We start from the raw sequence: 18,055 nt of genomic DNA on the forward strand, positions 1-18,055 counted from the left end.
CTTTCCCATCTCCTGCTCCCTGATCATTTAAGCTAGGAGTGCCAGGAATCCATATAATGTTTGCCCTGTTCATGGAGGGAACTTCTCCAGCTCTTTTCATTGTGGGGAGTTCTGCTGACTACAGCAGTGATTGCCTGGCTGACACAAGATATTGTCCTCATACCTGAGGATTTGGGGAAGTGTTTGCATGTAAAGGATGCGCCATCTGTGAACCAGCCCTTGGTGAGAGTTTTCTATTAAGTGTACATTGCCATGTTTCAATGGGGCAGGTATACTGTCAGTCTTGTAGTGGTCTTGATTCCTTTCACTTGATAAATCTAGCTTTGCATCACCATCTCCTGTTTTCTGTAGGCTGGGCTGCCAGCAGCATCAACACAGAAGTATTACCTCCCCAATCCTCCTTTTCCCCCCAAATAGCGTTGCTTTGATAACAATACACTGTTGTTATGCTTTGCAGTAGCTACTGCTGCTGAACAGCATAATGTTTAGGCAAAAACTGCTCTCATTGATGAAAGTGTAGAAATGGCAAAAATATATGCCAGTTTTCTCTTTCAGCTGACGCATTGTTATTTTTTTCCTACCCCAAAGCACAAAACAAGAGTTGGGTTATAAGGAGAGGTTTCACACAGAGTTGAGATAAATTTAGAATGCAATTCTGTGAATTGAGAAGCGGGGGGAACCGTAGATTTTGAAAGGCAGCTCCAGGATATCTAAAATTCATGAAGGTCAGAATATTTGTTCCTTTTAGAGAGCTTTTTTTAAAAAAAGATGATTGGCATTATTTTCAGATATTTTTCAACCTTGCTTATTTATCTAAACACATTAATACCAACAGAAGCTGTTAGAGAAGGCTCTGCCTGCAATTCTCTGAATAGGCAGTGTTTTCTTGTTCTGCAGCATAATTTTTATTTGTGAGTTGCTTTTATCAATACAATTTGTGACTAGAGATTAAAGCACATATTTTTGGCAGGTGTATCTGTATCCTTCTACTTGCCATTCTGGATTTCCATGCCCATGAAACTGGAACTCTCTGAAAATGAGGAGCTCCTGAATTCAGACAACCCCTTGTTCTTGTACTGCATCCTGTGCCAAGCCAACTTACTTATTTGTCTGTCTCCCTGTGATAAATAAAATTGCCTTTAGGCAGGTTCTCCTGCTGTAAGTAAGGAGAGATATGGGCACAGCCGCTGCAGTGATGTCCTGTGTTTAGAGCTTATGGTACTATAAAAAGAAGCAATTATTTCCTTTCCTTTCCCCCATTTTGTCATTATAAAACAGCCTGTGTTTTTGTTTTGTAATTCTTTTTTCTTTTTCTTTTGGTTGGTCTGGTGGGCAAAAACGCTAGTTGAACTAAGCCAGAAATTACTGCAAAATGTTTTGTATGATAAGTTATTTAATGGAATTGGTTGAAAAGAAAATGGGATAACTTGCTTCAGCAGTAGCAGTCTTTAAGTAAATAAGATGTGGTTATGTTTTTCAGTGGTCTCTGTCTGTCTCCCTTCAATCTAACATTCTTAAATTAATAATCTGATTTAGCTGCCTACAGAGTCTTGATGTTGCGTGGATAGTATATAAATTTAAAAAGAATTAAAGTTTTTAAGGCTCACTGGAGAATTAATGCTACCAAATCCTGAAGGGATCAGATTTGGGCCATGACAGTGTGTGCTTCCTGTCTGAGAGATGTGGTGCCCTCACCATCCATAGCCATGGTTAGCCATGTGAAGTGCACTGACGTTAACATTGCTTAATGTCAATAAATCCTCTTTAAGAGTGAACCCTGGTTAGTGCAAATCCCTATTGATGTAAGAGGCCAGCTGTGGTTAAGGGTTGTGGGGGAAATATTTTGACTTACCTTTCACTCCTTCACTCTCTGCCATGAGTAAGGGGTGCACCAAGAGTGCTAGGTATGTGTTATGTAATCCCTCTGTGATATCAGTAATGCAGATCACAATGCATCTTTGCTTCAGTTGTTTTATGAGAGAACAGATGTAGGCTCTTTCTACATGCTGAGTATTCCCACAAGTTGTTAACTTTGCCGGACCCAGATGGGTTATCTGAAAGTTTCATTAATAACAATGTAGAATACATACAGACAGTCTGCCATATGCTTGCTTACAAGCCAACATTTCATGTTCTTGCTTACGGTACGTAAAACAACTACATTTACGGGTCTGGAAAGCTTTCAGAATCTAATTGAACTTGTGTTTTTGCTTAGGGCCAAGCTACATGCTACACTTAGTGCACAGTAGACAGCTTTCTCTTTTTCTTCTTAAATACAGGCATGCCCCCCCACCCCCACAATTATCAGGATCATGATGCCCAAGGAAGGGAAGCTTATTCCTTCCTTCCTCAGCTACAGCCCCTCCCCAGTGTAGCTACAAAGCTTTGGCACCTGCTGGAACCTTTGCTCTAAAGTCAGAGTCAGACCCTACATTAAAGCACATTTATACTACTACAACTATCATAGCTTGCCCCAGAAGAATTCTGGGAACTGTAGTTCACCCCTAACAGAGCTACAGTTCCCAGCACCCTTGACAACAATTCCCACCATCCCCAGGATTCTTTGGATGGAAGCATCAGAGTGTTTTAAATGTAAGGTGTGGGTGTGACCTAAGCATCAGAAATGTGCAGGGGTTTTTTTGTGGGGAGGCTGGGGAATCATGGCTTTGGCGGGGGGTTAAACCCCTCCCCCTGCATTGTAATGCTGTTCAGTTGGGTCCTCCATGCCTGTAATCAGATTAAAACAAATGATCTTGTGCATGAGGTTTAAAGTGTTTGGCCCTTGGATTTAAGAGCTAAGGAAACCTATATAACTGTTGTGCATTTTTAAACAAAGTGACTTTAGGTGTGTTCTGTTATGGTGACGTTTACTGCTTATTCTGAAATGGACTCTTTCCCTTTCTGTGGGCAGAATGGGCAGCTTGTGTCAGATCCAACTTCCTAGTCTTGTGTTACCTCCATGATGTGAAGAACGTCCTGCAGCTTCATGACCTTACAACTGGAGCTCATCTCAAGACACTCCCGCTGGACGTTGGCAGCATTGTGGGATATAGTGGCCAAAAGAAAGACAGTGAAATATTTTATCAGTTTACTTCCTTCTTATCACCTGGTAAGTCTGTTTTGCCTTTCCATTATGTTCTGGGCAGCTTCACACATGACACTTCCCGTACACAAATGTTAGTCTAGTCTAGGGAAATTCTTTTTGCAAGAACCTATTTCACAAGTCTCTTTATTTTGGAACAACTTGTTTCACATGCTTGGTGGAGCATGGCAGCAGGTTGTCACTGTGTACATGCAGCGTATGGAGTGTTTGCAATACCCAAAGATCTTGCAGAATTGAATCATGTCTGTGTGGCAAATAACCCTGCCTTTTACTGAATGATATATTGAGATATATATATTGAATGATATATTGAAAGGACCTGTACTTAAATGGTGCTCTCATTCAATCTATTGTTCAGATTAAATCAATTCTATATTAAACTGTAAGATTCTTATTCGACCATATGGAAATCTGGCTTTTGTAAAATAACAAGTTTGACAATAGAATGATGACAATGGAAACAGTTTGTGTGCCTCTTGAATGTTACATCAAGGATGACTGTCTATAAAGTCTAAACCACCAATGATTTATGCTCGGTGTTTATTGGGGACCAGTTACCATCTTCTTAAATAGTTTGCCAATTAGTGCCTTGTGCAATCTTTATTTTTCATAGCTTTCTGAAAAGCTTTATTCATGGTGATTTGTTAATGCTTCTTTTTAAACCCTGTAATTAGTTTTACCATATTAGTTTTCAATTTAGAGAAAAGCAAAAGGTAGTGAGGGAACTTAACCTATTCTAAAACCTGCTTATTTACATTTTTTGAAGAAGGAGGTAGTTTGATGTAAGGAAGTGATGTGGTCATTGGACAAAGTGGCATGGCTTGTTTATAAAGTCAGTCAAATAATAAGATGAAATTTTGATTTTTAGACAATACTGTTTCTTCCTGTGGGTGGGATATTCCAAGTTCAAATGGCTCCCCGACTAAAAATTACAAGCCTCTCTGCACATAGCATGCCATGGAGAAGGGTTCAATATTTCCTCCTGCTGTTATACTTTCTATATGCAGAGAGATCTTTGTGTGTGCACATAGAACAATTTAAACAAGCAGTTTCCCACCATTCAGACGAGCAGCTCGAAGGAGTACATTTCAGATAAGGTTGTATAACACCACACTGCTCACTATATAAATGGTTGTCCATTTGTAAAGAATTAAGTGGCTGTCTCCAAACAGCTCTGGGGGCAGTTATTGTGAAACTACTGCCTATACAAAAGATGCTACATAAATGGATAAAGGGGCTCTTTCTCCAGTATTCACTTCATAGGTAGCCATAATACCTTGCACTAGGCTTTTGTAAACAATCGTGGCAGTGGCCACATTAATAAGCTGGAAGATGTCGACATAAGAAAAGCCCCAGTAACCCATCTAGTCCAGCATGCAGTCTGTTCCCATGTGGCTTTATCAGCATAGATTTTAAAGGACCATGGCTTTTTAGCAAGAAAGCTTACTTTGTGTTTTCAAAGCCCAGTAGTAGGATCAGTGCATGGACTTTGTTCTTTTAACACTGTAATTTACAGATTAGTTCTTGTGCCAAGGGCATCTGAGCAGACAAGCTTGAAAATTGCATTCTTCTTCATTCTCCTGAATTGGTTGGACAACAAATTTGTTTCCTGTTGATAGCCTCAAGTTGTGGTTCCATTTCTGGTCCCCTTCAGATAGGGGGTGGGAAGGAAAAGAGAGGAAAGAAGTCAGGAAGCTGCTCTTAGCTGACTGCAGTTGTGCCAGCAACATTTAATAGCATCATCATCTTTCTTGCACTCAGTTTCTGCTTTGCACTTCTTGTAGCTGTGTGTTTCAACACTTCCAGAAGCGTTACGGTGTCTTCTGTTGTTTTATAGAATGATGGCTTGTGCTGCCAACGTTGTATTCTTGAACATTTTAATTTTACGTTAGTAAACTGCCTTGAATGTTTGTAGAGCCGGGACTCTGACATTCTGGTTCCAGCCTGGTGTCTTGCAAGATACTGACTACCAGCAGCTCTTGTTAACTGTGAAGAGCTCTTGTTCCTTATCACCCCTTGATACTCAGCCCTCCCTCCCCCACAGAAAGCCAGACAGAAGCTAGCAAAATGCTCAGAGTTAAGGAAGCATCGTAAAATCAAAATACATCAACACACAAATGAGGCTGTGTGAAAATCACTGCAGCCGTGAGAAATGTAACTGCAAGCAAAGAACTGTATTAGCAACAAGATATTAGTTGAAAGGCAGTTTTCCTTAATTATGGTCTTTTAGACAAAGGTGGGTGCCCATTTCAGGGTCTAGGGCCACATTCCCTTGGGAGAAAGTGGTTGGGGTCTACCCTGGGATCATGCCTTGCAGCACACCCTATAAAGAAAGTAAAAAGTATGTTATATTGTGATGTTAAAGGGAGAAAGGTGCAGGGGGAAGTGGACAGGTGATCTAGGACTCTAACAACACAACTGATTTCACATAATAATTCATTGTTGGCTGTCTATCCCTCCCAACTATCAGCACTCCCATTCTTTCCTCTCTAAGATGGAAACTGAAACAGCCATTGAGTATGCTGCACCTAGTAATGTCCTAAGTTAGTTGTTCTCTTGTTTCCCACTGTCTGTGACCCTTCCCTCCTCAACTGGGCAGATGACTAAATGCAAGCCCAGCATACAATAAAAAAGAGGACAAAAGCAGAGTGAGGCAACATGTTCTAAGCAGGAATGCCCATCTCTTGTGTCTGTGCCAAAAACCTCTGCTGTTGACCTCGGCTCTGCTAAGGGAAAATCAGTTGTATGAGAATGGAAGTATTTTTTAATGCCACCCACCCATCCATCCTGTTTCCAGGACAGTTTGCAAAGCTACAGACTGGAGAAGCTAGATGAAGTAGGTCTGGGGTGGTTGGCTTATTGCTTGTAGGGATGCCCTCCTCAGGCCCCTCAGGAAATGTGGGTTATGAATCTAAATTCATTTATTTATTTTTATTTACCACCTTTATATTCCAAGGATCTCAAGGTAGTGTACATGGTTCTCTTCCTCCCCATTTCATCCTCACAACAATCCTGTGAGGTAGCTTAGACTAAGAGATGGTGACTGGCCCAAAGCCACCCAGTGAGCTTCATGGCTGAGCGGGGATTCAAACCCTGGTCTCCCAAACTACAGTCCAACACTCTAACCGTTGTAAATGGTAGAACGCCCTTGTTGAAATGGTTAGTTTACTCTTCATTTGTTTGTGATTTAAGGAAGGGCCATTAATAAGGAAAGCAATTACAAAATTGGCCTTACTTTAAAAGAGTATTTTTTATCATTCTTTCTTCATGTAAAGTTCGCTTTATATAGACAAGTATTAAGTACATTCGACTGTGAGAGCCTTGTAAGCAAATGGAATTTATTCCAAGGAGAAATGTCCATGTACAGCAAGTTTAGTAATTACTAAAAAAGGAAGAATAGGAGCCCATGATTACATTTGCAGTGCATAATCCCTCCCCCCCCCCCCAAGTATGCAAAAATATAGCAAGGCATTTTTGATCCCTAACAATCTGTGTCTTTGCTGGATCCCTGTACATTGCTTTGAACTTACTGTTAAACTTTGGCAATTGAAAAGCCTGCTGAATCGGAGCTGAAAGACTGTGTGTCAGACCCTATTTTGATGAGCAGTTCTGTCATACTTGTAGCACAATGCACTCTGCCCAGTTTTGTGTTCAGAACAAAATAAAAATAAAAAGGCAGCTTATTCACTATGTGACATATCACTGTTCGGGCAATTAAACACAAAGAGTAGGTACCAGCTGTGTTCACAGGCCACATTAAACCATAGCTAATGCTTCACTATGTTGTAGGAAATAGGAAAAGGTTGACTTAGTTTGGAGGGCTGAGCAGGGAAAGCTCAGTCACCTGAGAATTCTACAGCAAGATGAAAGGTCACAACTGAGTGTGCATTTAATGGCATATCAGGAAATTTCAAAGGTATGCTCTACTCACTTTTTGCAGTGTATGTCATTAAAAACATAGCATCCCATTTCAAAGCCTTTCGTTATATGAGGCCAAGGAAGATTAAAGGTGATATTACTTGATGGTGAGGATACAAAGTGTTGATTCCTAAGTGCATCTTATGCAAAAGCCAGAACGCCTTGGGGCTTTCTAGAGGGGACACGAGTGTTTCAACTACCATTTAATTATAAAGAAAGAAAGGAAAATTTGAGCTACTTTTTGAAATGCAAGATTTCTAGCAGAATTCATCAACTAGGTCCACAGGGGAAGACTTTGCATCAGCTAAAAAGTTAAGCCTTGATAAATTATTATTCATTTGTATTTTCAAAGCTTCATGTGTGTGTGTGTGTGTGTGTGTGTGTGTGTGTGTGTGTGTGCATGTGTGCATGTGTGCGCATGCGCGCAAACACACACACGTGAGTATTGTAGGTGATGCTTGGTTGCTTATACAGCCTGTTCATTGGTATACCAATAATAGCTGCAGACTCTTGTGAATTCTGTTCATTGAAGAGGCACTGAATCAGTAAGTGACCAACTTGAATCACGTTTTCAGGTATTATCTACCACTGTGATCTGACCAAAGAAGAACTGGAGCCAAGAGTTTTCCGAGAGGTCACAGTGAAAGGATTTGATCCTTCAGCTTACCAAACAGTGCAGGTGAGTAAAGAGCAGTGATCCTTTCTTACAGATTCTAATCAACTGCTGTAAAAGGCTGACAAGAGTTGCTGTTGGTTACAATTGATTTGAATTTACCTTTTGGTCGATTTTGCATCCTTACAAGTATAGTTACAGGATGGAGCCCATTAACTGACAGGACATTTTGATCTCATGCTGATGGTGACAGTACCCTGTGAAAATGAATGTGCCACCTGGGCAGACACCCTAAAGTCCATACTTTGTGATCTGTGGTGTTAAGAACAGTAGCTGGTGTCATGCTTCACTATCCTAAGAGTTTAATCTCAAGTGTCCCTAGCCAATTATAGTGACTTAAAAGGGAATCTGGTGAGACTCCTTGAGAACAGGTACTGAATTTGAAGCATTTACTTGGAATTTCAACAGTGCCAGTGCCAGAGGGACCCTGAGTCTACTTTCCATTTCCACCTTCCCAGCAGCTTGGACTGCTCCTTCCTTCTGTTCCCTTTCTGACGCAGGGCAGTATCCAACTGAACAGTTAGGCTGCTGCAGCAGCTTTTAAGCTGTGCAGTGTAACTTCCTCACTCTTCCTGTGACACCCCTAAATCTGCTCTAGGAGCTTCCCCAACTCTCTGGAGTAGATGGGGCAGAGACATAAGGCCTGCAGGGAGAGAAGAAGGCCAGGAAGTTACATGGTGTAGCTGAAAAGTCATTGCGCTAACGTAACAGTATGGGTACCATCCCCTCTTTTTTCGGTTATTAACGTCCTTCTGTTGCCCTCCACCTGAAATTCTCACTACCCCCCTCCCCAATTGGAGTCAATTGCCCACCCAGGGAAATTAGGCTGCCCATCTTTCTCTGCGCCCCACAGTTCCTTCTTCAGCTCTTAGTAGAAGCCTTATTGGCTGAATCCTTGCATAGGTGAAATTATGTTAGAATGAGAATCCATAGCAACATTTTCTTGCAAGTTCCACTTGACAGTGGCTCTCAGCCATGATGGCTGAAAAGAACCTTCATGATGCCACACGCCATTGACTGCTCCTTGCTGGAGTGGGGAAAGGAGACAGTGAGGAGAGGGCCTTGCCTCCATGTCTATTTGTGAGCTTGTATGGAAGCACCTGGTTGGGTACCGTGAGAATGGGGTGCTGGACTAGGTCAGGGACGGAGAGACTGCAGCCACCCATCTTATGATTCCACTGCAGACAGATGGGCAAGAGAGATTATCAAAGGTGCCACCATTGTTCCTTAATGCAAGCATACTGTGTACATGCACTTTTGTGACCCATCTTGTGTTTTTGTAAAAAGGACATGGGTGTGTAACCTTAATAAGTATACAGTGTTCCTACATTCAGTGAGATGACAGTAATTGAATTCAAATACCCGTGTAATTAAAGTGTTTCAGTGGGAGGAAAAGCTAATGGGAATTTTAGGTGGAAAATGTTTGTAGAATCTAAAATCATTTCTGTACTTGCCTCAAGTTCCAGTGTTAAAACCACGCAAACATTTGAAGAATTCAACATCAGTTCTTTGAGATTTGTTTTTAAAAAGGAACCAATAGTTCTGTCTTTTTGACTGAAGCTTTAAAGTCATCACTGATGTGCAATGTCAACATTTTTATGGCTAGGCTGTTTTCAGTACATTAAACTAGGTATCTCTAATAGGACTAACAATATACTCATGTTGCTAGAACACACAGTATTATTGATAAGCATAGTATTTCTGATAAGCACAATTAAGCCCATCATTGCTAGCATGGCATATATTAGTGAAGATTAAAAGATGTACTGTGATTCTGTTTTATGTTGATGTCTGTTATTTGAACGCTCAGAAAATCTTTGAATATGTGTATGAGTGTACAGAACTGGCATCACTGTTCCATAAAGCACTGAGAGTAGACTAAACACAAATGTACAATTTGAACAAATTATTCTCAAATACGATTGGATTTTGTGGCTGGGTGGTGGTGGTTGGTTTGTTGTTGATGTTTTTGTGCTTTCATCTGGGTAGAAGAAAGCAACTGAGACAACTGTTTGGCTTTACCTGCTGTGGCAGGGATGGTGAGCTCGATATAAACAGTGGAGCATCCCCAATAAACCAGATTCGACTGTTGGGTGTGTCCGTCCACCGGTCAATCGCTTTATGTCACAAATCCAACCAACATTCAAAGCACCGACAATGAACTGATATTTGGGTCTTGAAATGCCCAAAATCACTTTGCAAGATCCAAGTTAGCTGACGGTTTGGCCTCGCTTTGCAAGGGGCTATTCTGATCATTGGGTCCTGCAAAGTGTTTTGCAGAAGATTTTGCATGCATTGCCAGTTGTGGGGGGGACGGGGGACAGTTTGAGTTCAGCTGTAATGCTAAGCCAAACCATGTTCTCCTTTTAACTACTGTTAAGCTTAAATGTGGCTTAAAGAGACAAGCCAGCCAGGCCTTTGAATACTAGTCCCCTACTCCCCATTATTAACACTGTTTTCCTCCTTAAGTTTATTTAGGGACAGAGACAAGTTCGCACAGTTCTGTTTAATTGAGCTTTCTTGTTTGGTATTGTAAATCATTCATATGTTTCTTTAGGTAAAAGCTATGCATTTTCAGCCCTTGTGATGAGCCCTGTGCTCCTCATATTTATACCCTAGAGTGATATTTCATCATAGATTACACCTCCAGCTGTTCCAGTTCAGAATTCAGTACATTTATTTTGGCAGGCCAAGATTACAGGTGCTGAAACGGTGTGGTTGAGACCAGTTCAATTGCTCTTAATGCCAGTTAAACAGATACAAAATGATAGGCTCCAGGAATTGTCTGGGCAGTTGTGAACTTCTATTTAAAGGAAAGTTGCATGACAGTGTATTCTAAGGAATAGCATAGATTAAGGGCCATATTGTGAAAATATAAGAATATCAGAGACCTGCTAGATCAGACCAAAGGCCCATCTGATCTAGCATTCTGTTCTCACAGTGGTAAGCCAGATGTCTGTGGAAAACCCTCTGAAAGGTCTGGGTTGTATAGTGAACTTAGTATAGCTTCTTTCTTACTACATTTAATAATGTAGACTGGAATATTTGTTTATTCAGGAGTAGAAACGAGAGTAAAATAATCTTTGCCCCTTACACAGAATTGTATCAGGTACAGATGTGGTAATCTTGACAAGATTGAGGATGACTCAGAACTGAATTTAATTGGCAGTTTGTAAGAGAAATTTCTTCACAATTATCTTCCCACACCATTCTTGGATCATGCTATCCTTACTGGTGTGACACTTTGTGAGTATTAAATGTGCAAACTTTTTTTAAATGAAAATCTTTTTTCCATTAAAAAAAATGTACTAACCAAGTTCCTGATTGCCCTTATGGGGGAAAATAAGAGATTCAGATCACAATTTTCAAGGGAGAATATATTGAGGGTTCTTTTTCCTAGTATCTTTCCAAATAAATGGTCTACTGGGATTCAAAATTGGCATGTTCAGTGGTTCTGCAGTCTTGCTAATGAGCATCACCCTTAAGATGACTGAAAATATTCGTATTTCAGAAGAGCTGTGCCTTGCTCTGTTCTTTAGGAAGTTAATATTCTGTTGGGAGCTGCCCAGAGTGGCTGGGGCATGAATACGAATAATAAAAGTATTATTATTATTATTATTATTATTATTATTATTATTATTATTATTATTACTATTATTCTTAAATTGTTTTCTGTTGGTGTTTCAACTGTACCTTTTAGAGTGAAATGGTTACCTATAGCCTTAAGTAATAGGCATCTGCTAATTTATTTTTAGCCAACTTATAATTATTGGTTGCCCCCCTCAAACAAGTGGTCTGGTTTTACAAAGGAAGCTGCCTTATACTGGTGTATGTCTCCTACGTTGTCTACATTGACTGCAAGTGGCTCACAAAGATTTCAGACGTGGTTCTTCCCCTGTCCTACCTGGAGAATGCTAGTGTTTGAACCTTCTTCACCTTCTGCATGCAAAGCAGTTGCTCTACCTTTGAGATATGGCTCAAATTCTAGTAATAGTTATTATGAATGCAGGTTTAGGATGCTGCCCTGTATGCTCAGGCTTGCTCTTTGGAGTTCTGCCAAATATGGTAGTTTTCAAGTAGAAATTAATTGTTATAGTGAGAAACGTTTTTCTCTGCCAAAATTCACCTCTTTCCCCCCTCTCAATCCTGCTCGGCCTATCATATCTCCAGTTCAGCTACTTCTTCAGAGAATTTTTTCCCAAGCTGTTACTGCTGCTCCAATCAGCCTTAATTAGTCCTATGGATGATCCTATCCATTGGAGATTATGCACTCTAATAATGCTGTGCGGCCAATTAGATTTAGCCATCACTGAGGGGGGCAAGTGAAACTGAGGGCAATCTAAAATAATGCAAGTCACTAGAGGAAGGCAATGCTGAAAATGTGTGCAAAAAAAGAAAAAAGATTGTGAGTACTTTCAGCGTAGTGCTACTTCCATCCATTTGGGAACAGTTGGGATGTTATCTTCTCTTGTTGGCCTTGGTGAAAAATACAGAAGGCTTTGCCTCTTAGTGTGTGCTGAGTGTTTTGCTAGCACAGGAACAAGAAATAAGTTTTCTCTAGAAGAAAATTTATTGGTTGGTGGTTTTTTTTCTTTCTCTTCTTCCCCAATTCCGGCATCTAAGTGCTTCTTAGCCTACTCTTTTCTTGCTGTTGCCTGTTCCTTTTTCTGGTGAAGACCTGTGATCATAGACAAGACCTGTGAACGTAGTTTTCCTATTCATATTTCTTCAAGCAGTGCTACGACTTCCAAGTCTGTGCCAGTGAACTGGTTCACACATAACAATAAGCCATAAACGATGGTAAGTCATAAATGGATGGTTTACTCTAAGCATGCAGTTTACTGATACATGCTGTTCCTTGGTGCCCACCCCTCTCCTCGCTGCGCCAACTGCCAGGCCAGTAGGAAAGGAACCAGACTGCTGGTTTGGCAAATGGCATTTGCGGTTTGTTTCCTTCAAACCACAAGCAATAAAGCAAACAATACGCTTTGGCTTCCATTCGTGGTTTGTTTGGAGAATAGCAAATTATAAACACTCGTCTGCACATAATGCAAAAGAAGATGACTGGTTTGCTTCTTCCCAGTGCAGCACAGGGAGGAGAGAGGGATGCAGTTGAGCAGCAATCCGTGGGTTTGTTTTGGACCATTCCTTGCCCTTATGTACAAATAAGACCATTGTTTTAAAACAAATACCAGTAAAAACGCCTGGAGGCTTGCAGCCCAAATTAAAAGTAAGGAAGGACTGGTCTCTTCATGAATTGTTGTTGAACGTGGTTTTCTTTTCAAACATCTTGAGGCCTGGGGTGCCCAGATAAAATGGAAGATACAGATAATATCAGCATGTGCAGCTTCTCTTATTGTTGCATAAGGAGTTGTACCCACCAAACGTCACTCTTCTGTGCTGCTTTAAAAGTATGAATCTGCTTATCCTGCATTGCAGATGAGATGTCAGAGCACTTTTGTGAACAGGTAATGTTGGGCTGCATACCTGCATGCAATATGTTGTGATAGTTTGGGTAGTATTTCCAATTTCCCACTTGTTTCCAGTGAGTAGTGGAGATCTTGACTGATGGATGAGGACGTTGCAATCTGAGGCTTCATTCCAAACCTTCAGATGCCGCTTGTTAAAAGACCGTCCTGAATGGAAGGAGATCTGCTTCAATCCATACCCATTGATCCTATTGCTCTACAAATTGCTTACTACGCAGGAAAAGCCTTTTAATGGCAATTTAAATGAAAGCTTTTCCAGTCTTTAAAGTACTCTGAATAAAGATGTATTTTGAGTTTTACTGTAAGTAATTGAGTTCATCTTTACTCATGGGAAGGATAAAGTCTATTTGTCCTTTCTTCCCCCTCCAGTATCATTTCTGAAATGGAGCATGGGTAAAACTTTCATCCTTTTTAATTGTAGTTTTGCAGCTAACACAAACATTGATCTAGGAATACAGATTGATCTTGCCTTTGTGAGTTAACAATCAACACATTATTTCACATATTCCCAAGATAGAGAAGAATTACTTCCTCTTACATTAGCAAGTGGATCTCAATTTATTTTGTTTGACAGTTCAAAATGTTTCATAAAAGTGGCAGAACAAAACACTTGCTGATGGGCATCTGGGTAATTAGGAATATTGCTCTAGGCATAGGATAACTCATGTGGTGCTCTCCATATATTTTGGTCTACAACTCCCGTAATCCCTGACAATTGACTATGCCAGCTGAGGCTAATGGGAGTTGTGATACCCTCCAGATGTTTTGGAGTATATTGCCAATTCCTGCCCTATGATGTCTTTTTATATAAACTGGAATGAAAGCCTTGTTACTTACTCTGAGGATCCGCTCTGAGGGTGTATACACCTCAGTTCAGAATTAGACTCCCTTCCTCCTCCACTTCCCCTGCAAGCCAGATCCAAAGGATTAACTGCATCCTAAGCACAAGAAGCCTTCAAAGGAACCCTGGAAATTGTATGTGAGGCTCCCAGGTACCTGGGATTCTGACATGACAACATTCAGGAATGAGATGGGTAGAGTGAGATGCTCACCAGCATGGATTAAAATCTGAGCCAGAAAAGAGCTCTTGAAAAAACGATGCTAGAATTATAATGCCATTGAGTATTATGAACATGATTAGTAGTTTGTACTTGGAATTAGAATTAGAATTCAGTAGTTGAGCGCATCATTGTGAGTTATTCCATGTGAATTGAAGGAGTGTGAATCCAGACTGTTCTGAAACCAGTGCCAAAAACATATCGGTGTAAATGTAGCTAGAATATCATCTTGTTTCTCAACTTTAGAGGGAAAAGTTTCACCTCGACAGTATGGTGTGTCTGAGTGATATGCTGTAGGGGTTTCTTTTGAATTGGTTTTCACAATTTGGATACCACATTTAAAGTAACACACATTATCAAAATCCATCCAAAAGTAGTTTTAGGAAATGTGGAGCCAGGGAAAGATAACCTTCTTCCCTAGTTTGAGGGACAGAAAGAGCCATCTTGGGACAGCTACACATCTGAGCAGCGCAGAAATGGGCTCCTCAATTATAATTTGGTCAACAGAAAGGTCTTTGTCTTGGTTGGGGTTAAGGTGTGTGGCTCCATTCTGGATGGGAGAAGTAATGTATTACGTTGCAAATCCCATTAGAGATCTTTCTTTAAGAGAAGATAAATTATAGATTGGCTTCTCTGAACTGAGTTCAGTAGTGTTATGCCAGTCCAACAAATAGTATTAAATTAGCGTTAGAATCTAGCGTAACAGTACCTCTTTAATAAAGAAAGGTGATATGCTCAGAAGGGTTAATTATGCCTGTTAAAGTAAATTAAAAGCTTTTTGGGTTTTGAAATTAGATCTTAATTGGAAAGTAACAGTCTTTGTTTAGCAGAGCAACTCAAGTTCCAATCATTTGTCCCAGCTGCTTACAAAGTGTTTATAGATGTCAGTTCCCTGCATAGTTAATATAATCCTGCACTTGAAAGAGTTCTATTTATGCTTATATCGTACTGTGCATAAACAGTTTATTGAATGTCTTAAGAATGCCTTCAATTTATGGGTAGGCATCTATAGACAACTATGTTCTCTACATGGTTCACAAAAAATGTAAAACAATAATGACGCCATGTTGTAATTAAGGAATCTTGAGTACCACCTGCCTTCTCTCTTAGGCTGATGGGAATTGTAGTCCAAAACCTCAGGTTGGGGAAGGCTGTGTTTAGTGCTTTCTGGAACTAAGCAGGGCACTTCCTCCATCTTGTCAGGATTCAGCTTAAGTTTATTGGCTCATCCAGCCTCTAACCAAATCCAGGCATTGATTCAGCAAAAACCACAGCTTTGCCTGACGCTGATGACAAGGAGAAATAAGAGCTGGATGTCATCTGCATACTGATGACCTCGCTTCAGATCCCAGAATGACATAACCCAGTGACTTCATATAGATGGTAGAATGCATAGCGTATAAAATAAAACCTTACAGGACTCAAAGGTTATTTCTTTGCAAAAACACCTCTTACATGTAACTGCGATGATCTCCCATTCAGTTGTAGCTACATGTTTAAAATGTGTAGAGATTTCATGGTGTCGCCAGTGGTTTGTATCCTGTGAAATCGTCCTGTTCCTACAAGGATTTCCATTTACACAGTGGAACTTCCTCCCCCCACAGTTGTTCTGGGCTTCCCCCACAACCATCCAGAGCATATTTGGTGATAAATGGAGAGAAGGAGGGGAGGTTCTGTGGCACCAGCAGAAGTACTTTTGTAAATGGGACAGCTTTTTTTGATACCATCCAGTGTTTCTACTCTCAGCATGAAAAATTAAATGAAATGGGGTGAGTTTTGTAACTTTGCTGTAGAATTAGCTTTGATCTAGGGTGGAAGTTGTCATTTTTATTGTTGTCCTGTCATTTCTTACAGCCTGACGTTGTTTTTAGTATAAAGCACTGGGCAATTTTATTACAGGGATGTTTGCTTTCAGTTTCACCTGGGGAATTTACTAACTTGAGCTGTGAGAAATGTGCCTATGAGTTATTCAAAGTCAGTCACCTTTCTCAGGCTAATTGTTACTCCTTTGTCCTTGAAGCATCTCTCATGAAACTTACAAAGTAGGGTGACTGCAGAAAAAAGTCGTTATTAATCTCAACACAACTCCTATTTCCCTTTCCCACTTTCCCTTTCCCTAAGATTAATGATCATAAGCCATAGGTGGCCTCCATTGTCATAGACTGATGTTCTTCTTGGCAGCAGCTACTATACCATCTAATAAATAGGCTGACAACAAAATCACTTTTTCAAGAAAAAGATTGTGATGGTTCTTGAAACAAAGAGTGATTTAAAGAGACTTTTTTTTTTAAGCATAACTAATTAAAGGAGAAGATCCTGGAGAGCCGAAACCACAACTGGATGTGCTTGATCTGGAAGTTTCTGTTAGTACACAATGCTGCAGCATGATTGTTAACAGGAGTGAAACCCTGTCAGCATTTAACACCCCTGATCAGATACCTGCATTGGTTGCCAGTCTGCTACTGGGCCAAGTTCAAGGTGTTACTACTGGTATATAAAGCCCTTAACACCTTGGGACCAGTTTGCTTGTGATCACATCTTTGCCCCATGCATGCCCACTCGACCACTTTGACCTGAGGAACTGGCACTGCTGCAGATGCCCCATACTAACTTGCTCTGTTATGTATGAAATACAGTGGTACCTCAGGTTACAGATGCTTCAGGTTACAGACTCCGCTAACCCAGAAATAGTACCTCGGGTTAAGAACTTTGCTTCAGGATGAGAACAGAAATCACGAAGTGGTGGCAGCAGGAGGCCCCATTAGCTAAAGTGGTGCTTCAGGTTAAGTACTATTTCAGGTTAAGAACGGCCCTCCAGAACAAATTAAGAGGTACCGCTGTAGATCTTTTAGTGTGACAGCACCCTTGGAAACCCCCTGCCTATTGACAGCTGGCTTGCACCTTCACTGTATCCTTTTTGGCAAGTTGACTTGCTTATATCTGATCCCCAGCTAGGAATGGAAACTATACAGTATAAGGTAAAATGTTTCGGGCAGGAGGGGTAGGAATTATCTCTGCATAAGAGGCTTTGGAGTGTCACTGGCAGCCAAGGTTGACACTACTGGGCTGGTTGGTCTCTTGTGATACAGAGAAGATGCTAAAAGGTATTAGCACATTCATTCAATTGTTGTAGCTTCCAACTGGGAAACTGTTAAGAGCACTCAGTGTCAGAGGTGAGAAGATACTGGGGTGGGGAGGAAGAAGGGGATCAAGATTCCAAGCCACAGTTTAAACGACATCCATTATTTATATTGCAAAGACTTCTGTGTGTGTCAGTTATATCGTTCTCCTTTGACACTTTCCCCTTTGCTATCGACTGTTGTTTCAATAATTGCCTGCATCACGTTGTGTTCTGGCATTAAGGGCTACTTTAATGAAAGGGATCTGACTTTAATTTCTCAGGTTTCCTAGTAATGCATTCAATGAGACACCTTTTCAAAAAGTATAAGGAATGCTCACTGATCTTCAGTGTGCTCTGCAAAAACTCAAAAAGAATAGAAGTGCAATAAAAGGACTGCCTTCAAAAGCTTTTGATTAACCCACTTTGCATCAAACCTTTTTGACATTTGATATTTGTGTGGAGGGAATTAAACTATTTTCCTTACTTGGTTAAGCAACAATAGAAAAAAAACTTTATTCTATGCCTTCGCTGCAGGATTTCTGTCAGATTTTTTATTTTTTTTAAATTATATTTTCTTCCGCACCTCTTTTTCCCCTCTCTCCTGCCACCTGGGGAGTTCCTGTGCAGCAACCATTTGCTACTCAACTGCAAGGCTCACTAACAAGGGCTTAAAAAGAAAAAGAAAAGACTCCT

General features: G+C 40.5%; 1 protein-coding gene across 1 annotated transcript in view; it reads left to right on the forward strand.

Moving 5' to 3' along the window:
- Positions 1 to 18,055, forward strand: part of PREP (prolyl endopeptidase) — a 61,477-nt gene that overhangs the window by 29,577 nt on the left and 13,845 nt on the right. Inside the window, exons 9-10 of the mRNA XM_028723064.2 lie at positions 2,912 to 3,109; positions 7,597 to 7,700. Of these exons, the coding sequence (XP_028578897.2) occupies positions 2,912 to 3,109; positions 7,597 to 7,700 (302 nt within the window). The remainder of the gene's footprint in view (positions 1 to 2,911; positions 3,110 to 7,596; positions 7,701 to 18,055) is intronic.

This window comes from Podarcis muralis, chromosome 3, assembly GCF_964188315.1.
Source record: "Podarcis muralis chromosome 3, rPodMur119.hap1.1, whole genome shotgun sequence".
NCBI classification, from domain to species: domain Eukaryota; kingdom Metazoa; phylum Chordata; class Lepidosauria; order Squamata; family Lacertidae; genus Podarcis; species Podarcis muralis.